The following is a 7,261-nucleotide window of genomic DNA, read 5'->3' as shown; positions in this document are numbered from 1 at the left end:
TGATACCCCGTCAAAGGGTTATGGTGAATACAAACAACAAGTACGATGATATATTGAGTACAAAAAAAGAAAATGGATAAAATGAGAACAAATGCAACAGTTTGTTACCCTTCTGATTCATTTTCCCTTTACTCATTTACAACAAATCTCACATCATCTCCTACTGATATTAATGATTTTATGAAATTTATTATTGCTTCTTTTCAAAAATAACCCACGAAAGAACATTATTCATAGATGTACAATTTTGTAATGCACTTGAATATTTAGTAGGTGATGATTATATTTACATTTCCACCAAGAATAATAACGCAAAAAAGAACATAAACACTGTGTATATAAAAAAATTCTATATATTCGGTATTGGTGTTTATGATAGCATTCAATGAAGACCCAATTTTTTCAACTTATATTTACACCGGATGAATGAGTGGATTTAGTTTATAAACCAAAAATTGACTTGCATTAACTCCAAGTAATTAAACCAAACCAGTTTGCCGTCAATTTTGTTCAGAAACTTAAATTTGTTTGTAATCGATGATCAAAAACCGAATTACAGATGTATATTATATGGTTAATCGCAAATGTCTAAAGATAAAGACAATGGAAGGAAATTAAGTATATTTGTGTGATTGAAAGAAGGTGAGTGTTGGTTAATTTAGGGGTTGAAGATGTCAAATTATACACAAGATAAAGAAACACACTGGAGATGTGTCTGTGTAGAGTCATAACGAACCAAACAAACCGGCGTGTGTTGTGGGTGGCTAACGGCGTTGAATGTAATAACGGCAACCTGCCCAACCCCAACCCAACCCAACCCGATCTATCTCCCTCTCTCCTCTCCTTTTTTCTCTCTCTCACACACATGACATGACGACATGATCATCTGGGATTTTCATTAATCTTCGTGAACTTAGGAGCAGGAGTCTTCTTCATCTCCGGTCTTCAATTTTCTTCACTTTCTCTCTGTTTCAATTTCTTTGTTTCTTTTGTATCTTATTTTTTTTAATAATTCTTTCGGCAGATTATTCCTCTCTCTCTTTCTCTCTCTCCCTCCCACCCACACACACACTCCCTCTCTCTCTCTCTCTCTCTCTCTCTCTCTCGACGGGGGGAGCGGACTGAGGGCGTGGGAATCTCGCCGTTAAACGCAGAAAGACCTCCGCAGGTTCGTACGCTCCCTTCTTTTTAACATTACAGGCAGACAGATGGGGTTTCTTGTGAGTTAAAATTGATCAAGACTTGTGATATTTAAATATTCAGCTAATTTCATGTGGTTAACGTGCATTGTAGGGAAAAAAAGTAGAGAGAGAAAGACAGAAAACACACAGACACAAGGTGGAGAGAGATAGAGAGAGAAAGAGAAGAAGGCATCAAAGGAAGCTTTGGAGGTTCTTGCACGGCACAGAAACCTAGATCCCTTCTCCAAATCTCCTTTCTCCCTTGCCTTATGCCGTAATCCATTCGATTTATCTCTTTCCCATTTAATCCTTTAAATTCTCTATCTCTCTCTATCTCTCTCTGCATCTCCATTTCATCTTCGGAAATTCTCTCTTGATCTATTATGTCGTTTTTAGTTTGATAAAGGTGCGTGCTTTTCCCTTTTTTTTCTTTGCCTTCTCACAATTTTTGTTGCATTTCGTGATCCTTTGATCCGTTAAGTTTGAACTTGTTAGTTTTTTTTCTCATATTTTTGAAGAAGAGAAGACAAACTATTGAATTTGATGCTGAATTCTGGGGTTTTGTTGTTGATTTCAGCTCCAAAACAATTTTAGTTGTTAGATCGGCTTTAGGATTCACGGCTGTTGATTTTCAACTCCAAGGCAGCTCTACTTGTTACATAGATCGGCTTTAGGTTTCATAGCTCTTATTCTCAACAAAGATGCTTCCTTTTATGTTTGTTCGGAAAAAATTAATTGCGTCTTTCCTTAAACTGCTGAGATTTTAGTTCCTTAACAAAAAGAGCCCGTCTTTAATCAATTTTGAATTTTAAGGCTTGTCAGAAAAACGGATTTGTTTTTCTGAAATTTTGTGGAAGCTGACCGTTTATTGGCCTAAATTAATATCAAAATCTTAATCCCTTGCTTGTAATTAATAGGAAGTTGAGTGGTTGAATTGAATTGGTGAAACCCCAAAGGAAAGAATTTTGTGTTTGTAGCCTTTTGAGGGTTAAGCATGCCATCTGAACTAATGGACTCACATGGTTTGTCCCCATCTTTGTTCTTATCCGAAGAGGTGCAACATCCTAATGAGGTACTTACTGCTGCATCTCCTTCCCCTTGCATTGTTTGTTTCTTCCGGATCAGGTTTTCTTTTCTTCATTTGTATAACTTCCATTTGCATTTGCAGAGACAAATTGGGTTCAGGAAGACAGATGGTATGCCTGACAACTACGGTGAGCAGTGATGGATACTTGCTTTAAAAAAAAAGAAAAAAGAAAAAAAATCTTCATCAACTGATACTATGCGGTCTCTGTTCAGGTCTAAAAGATGGCAACGTATATGCAGTTGGTGACAGTTCGGTTGTGGAAAAACAAAAACAGATGTCATCTGATTCTCATATGTTGAAGCGCTTTGATGTCCCTAATCTTTACCGTAGCCAAGACCATAATAAAGTTCATATTAACTTATTAGAGAATAACACAGTGGGAGTGGGAGCAGGGAGAGCAACTAGCCATTCTTTGAGGAGAGCTGTTGATAGTGATAAAGGAAACAGATCTAATCTGAACACGGAACATAAATCTTATTATCTTAATGCTATGGGCGAACACTACGAGAATGGCCTCTTTTCAAGTTCATTATCGGATCTTTTCAGTAGAAAATGTAAGTTACCCTATTCCATTTCCATTGATGTTGTTACACACGGAAATTTATGTTTGTTTGTTTGTGCAGTGAGATTATCAGCAAATAATAATAAGAATAATAATGGCATGTATGGTCATTCTGTTGGAGCTGCTGCCTCCCAGTACGAAGAAGAGGAACCATTTGAATCTCTTGAAGAGATTGAGGCCCAAACTATTGGGAATCTACTCCCAGACGATGATGATTTGCTCTCTGGGGTGACTGATGGGCTTGACCTTGACTGTAAAGTGCAACAGCAACCAGGCAGTGGTGATGATGTGGAAGAATTGGACTTTTTTAGCAGTGTCGGGGGGATGGAGCTTGGAGAAGATGGCGGACAAAGAAATTATGAAATTTCTGGGGAACAACACCACCCCCATGGAGAAAACCCATCAAGAACACTTTTTGTGAGAAATATCAACAGCAATGTGGAAGATTCCGAGTTACGCATCTTGTTCGAGGTATGTGTCTATGTTTCTTTCATTCTTTGTATTTGGATTATATATATATATATATATATATATATATTGATGCTGATGACTGTGCAGCAATATGGTGAGATCCGCACTCTGTACACAGCCTGCAAACATCGTGGGTTTGTGATGATATCGTACTATGATATAAGAGCAGCCCGACGAGCCATGCAAGCTCTTCAGAACAAGCCATTGAGGCGTAGAAAGCTTGACATTCATTACTCCATTCCAAAGGTTGTTTTTTCCATCCTTGTGTATGATATGGTTTAGTTCATGGTCTTGTTGTGCCTAAACACTCGTTGGTTTCAGCTTATCTATACGTCAGTGTGCTATGATATTGTTATATTAAAGAAGTTATATTGCTATAGTGTTTTGATTATATACAGTGTTTTTTTTTGTCAGGACAACCTCTCGGACAAAGATGTTAATCAAGGCACTGTTGTGATATATAACCTCGATTCTAGTGTCTCTAATGATGAACTTGGCCGTATTTTTGGCGTCTATGGTGAGGTTAAGGAGGTAAGATTGATTTTACGATGATTGTGTTTTGAGGTGAGTGTGAGTTGGTGGTAGTATAATAATAGTTCTCCTGGGAATGGGATGATGCAGATCCGTGAAAATCCACAAGGAAGTCGTCACAAGTCCATAGAGTTTTATGATATTAGAGCTGCAGAAGCTGCTTTATGTGAATTAAACAAGAGTGACATTGGAGGAGGGAAACAGATGAAGCTTGAACCCAGCTGTCCCGGTGGTTCTAAACGGTATAGCTGGTTGTAAGTTTGTAACCAACATTCTTTTCTTATTACTATATATATATTTATAGATACATATATATGTGTGGTGTTGATGTTAACAGTCCATTTCCCGAGCTGGATCTTGATGAAACTAGTGCGTTGTTGCAAATGTGTAGCCCTCCTACTGATTTCACAACAGAAATATCTGGTATGATATCTGAGTCACACCACTCTTGGTTGTAATGTACCTGATGTAGATTTTATTTATTTATTTATTTATTTTTAGCAGGACCAGGTTCACATGTTCGAGTTAACATGGACAATGGAACTCGGTTGGGTGTTCATTCTGCAACTGCTGCTGCCACTCAACTATTAGATGTGGAATTCCAACATCAACATCAACATCAGCATCAACATCAACATCAACGTGGCATCGGTATTGGCATCATCCCATCACTGAAATATGATTTCCGGAGCACACCAAATTACCACCCTCACTCACTTCCAGAGTATCAAGATGGATTGACCAATAACTTTCTATGCAATTCTCCTAGTACCATGGCTGGCAGAATGTCTGAAAGGGTGGCGGGGAACAGGCAGCAGCAGTTTAACAGAATCGGTGGTGGTGGCTCAATTGGACGCTCACTTGAACTTAACGACACTGGTAAGGAGGGTTGTATCTATATATAGCTATATATATCTTGGTGAATCCAGATCATGATTTGACTCGGTCTCTGGTATCTATCTCAGTGTTTGGCAGCTCTGCTGGGAATGCTGCCACTCATCCGTACATGTGGAATCCTTCTCCCTCTCCACATAGCCATAACATGATGTGGCCCAATTCACCATCTTTAATGAACGGGGTCGGAAATGCTCATAGTGCTCCACTGGTGCATGCTCTTCCCAGAGCACCAACTCATGCTGCCAACACTTTTCTGCATATCAACAACCAGCAGCAGCAGCAGCAGCAGCATGTGGGATCCGCACCCTCTGTGAATCCTTCTATCTGGGATAGACGCCACTCTTATGCAGGGGAATCCCCTGAAGCATCAGTTTTCCATCCAGGTTCTCTTGGGAATATGAATATGAGGGTTCCAGGTCTGGATTTTGTGTCTCATTCGCATAATATGTTTCCTCCTCATATGGGTGACCTGCCAATTCCATCAAAAACCATCCATCATCAGAATAATGTAATGTTTCCTACTCGAGGACAACTGATTCCTATGATGGGTTCGTTTGATTCTTCTTCTTCTGGTGACCGGGCTAGAATCCGTAGAAATGAAGCCACTTCAAATCAGGCCGACACCAAGAAACAATTTGAACTCGATCTGGACCGTATAATGCGTGGGGAAGACAGAAGGACCACACTCATGATCAAGAACATCCCTAACAAGTATGTATATTTATTTATTTATTTCATCCATTCATTTTTATTGAATGTGGGAAACTGCAGGTACACTTCTAAAATGCTGTTGGCTGCAATTGATGAACGCCATCGTGGAACATATGATTTTATCTACTTACCCATTGATTTCAAGGCTAGTACATATCAATATATAATTTTTTTTTTGTGATAGAAATAGAATGGCAGAGATTAACAAACAGTATGCTGTTTATGTTGGCAGAACAAATGCAATGTGGGTTATGCGTTCATCAACATGACTGAGCCTTCCCTTATCGTTCCGTTCTATCAGGTATGTATGTATGTATGTATGTATGTATGTATGTATGTATGTGTTTTACTAAAAGCTAGCCTAGCTACTGCTAGTATTTGATTAATGAATGAAAGAATGAATTACAATTTACAACAGGCGTTTAATGGGAAGAAGTGGGAGAAGTTCAACAGTGAAAAGGTGGCATCCCTTGCATACGCTCGCATACAGGGAAAAGCTGCACTGATTGCCCACTTTCAGAATTCAAGTTTGATGAATGAAGATAAACGCTGTCGCCCAATCCTTTTCCACACTGAAGGTCCGAATGCAGGGGATCAGGTAACGCCATTGTGCTTTTAGTTGCATATTCTTGATTCATTTCTTCTTATAATGTATGAATTATGATGTGATGTTTGGTATGCAGGTGCCTTTTCCGATGGGTGTTAATGTTCGATCTCGAGTCAACAAAAGCAGAAACAGCAGCACAAATGAGGATGCGGGAAATGGCGAGGCCTCTTCAAATGGTGGGGACTCATCTTCAGGTTCCACAAAGGATTTTGAGTGCTGAGAAAGCCCAAGGCTGCTGCTCCTTTTTGTCGTGCTTGCTAAACGCTAACCTTCTTCTACTTCTACTTCTTCTAGATAACAAACAACAAACAAACAAACAAACAAACAAACAACATTACCATAATTAATTGAAAGCCAACCCACCTCAAATTTTCTAATGTACATTGAGCCATGGGTGGGGCCAGGAGGGAAGAGCAGCTTAAAACAAATGACATTCTTTTTCTCTACTTGTGGTGCTGACTGAGAAGAAGCTTCTAAATTTTGGGTTGTTACTTGCAAGGAGAAGAGGCTTATAGATTTTGATGAATTAAGAGGAGGGTACCCTACTGATTTATAGCAGTTGATAGGCAGACCGGGGGAGGGGATCACATCAACAAAGCCTCTTATGGTCTGATAAATCGAGTATCCTGTTTTTTGACCCTAGAGCCCTCCCCTTTGCTTCTATCATTTCTGCTTCCTTTTTGTCCATGTTCATTTTTGCTTGACATTTTTTTGCATTTTGTTTTGGAGATGCTTGCATGAAATCCTTGTTTTTTTTTTTTTTTTTTTAATGAAGTTTTTGAACATTTTGTAGTATATCATATGCTTGATTTGTTTGCTGTTTTGGTTCTTGTTCAAAATCAGGCAAAATCGAATAACTATATTAGTTTTTGATCCCCACATCAGCAACAAAAGCTGTGACGGATAGGTTCTATTGATCACTCATTAAACTGTTTTTTTAAAAAAAAAAAATCTTTGAGATCACGAGCACACCTGAGATAAGACCCAAATAACATACTATTCAGCTCTCATCATGCATAAAATAAATCCACAAATCTTTGCCAAAGATGACGACTTGTCCTTCAAATGTTATCTAGCTATAAATCAGATGAACTAGTGACTCGTAACATTCTAGTCCTATGTGAAGGGTCGGTTCATGTTTTTTGGAGTGTGAAAAACTTTCGGAACAATGGAAGAGACTCCTGATTTTCTCCATGTTAGCCTTGTAAATTGGC

General features: G+C 38.7%; 1 protein-coding gene across 8 annotated transcripts; it reads left to right on the top strand.

Annotated features, from left to right (window-relative positions):
- Window positions 1–698: 698 nt before the first annotated feature.
- Window positions 699–6,842, top strand: LOC145040999 (protein MEI2-like 4). 8 transcript variants are annotated; one of them, XM_078988880.1, is made up of 18 exons: window positions 699–941; window positions 1,025–1,168; window positions 1,294–1,587; window positions 1,759–1,855; window positions 2,099–2,253; window positions 2,350–2,395; window positions 2,481–2,822; window positions 2,892–3,301; window positions 3,389–3,547; window positions 3,716–3,832; window positions 3,923–4,086; window positions 4,170–4,255; window positions 4,334–4,711; window positions 4,798–5,440; window positions 5,501–5,585; window positions 5,673–5,741; window positions 5,859–6,038; window positions 6,124–6,842. In XM_078988880.1, exons 5-18 carry the CDS (start codon window positions 2,176–2,178, stop codon window positions 6,265–6,267), a joined length of 2,901 nt encoding a protein of 966 aa, XP_078845006.1. In that variant the 5' UTR covers window positions 699–941; window positions 1,025–1,168; window positions 1,294–1,587; window positions 1,759–1,855; window positions 2,099–2,175; the 3' UTR covers window positions 6,268–6,842. The 8 variants fall into 8 exon arrangements, with proteins under 8 accessions (XP_078845006.1, XP_078845009.1, XP_078845008.1 ...); XM_078988883.1 differs by lacking the exon at window positions 1,759–1,855 and having other exon boundaries at window positions 3,923–4,083; window positions 4,337–4,711; XM_078988882.1 differs by lacking the exon at window positions 1,759–1,855 and having other exon boundaries at window positions 3,923–4,083.
- Window positions 6,843–7,261: the final 419 nt, after the last annotated feature.

This window comes from Lactuca saligna, chromosome 4, assembly GCF_052625555.1.
Source record: "Lactuca saligna cultivar CGN05327 chromosome 4, ASM5262555v1, whole genome shotgun sequence".
Taxonomy (NCBI): domain Eukaryota; kingdom Viridiplantae; phylum Streptophyta; class Magnoliopsida; order Asterales; family Asteraceae; genus Lactuca; species Lactuca saligna.
Note: the sequence above shows the minus strand (reverse complement) of the source record. Positions and strands in the feature narration are given on the sequence as shown.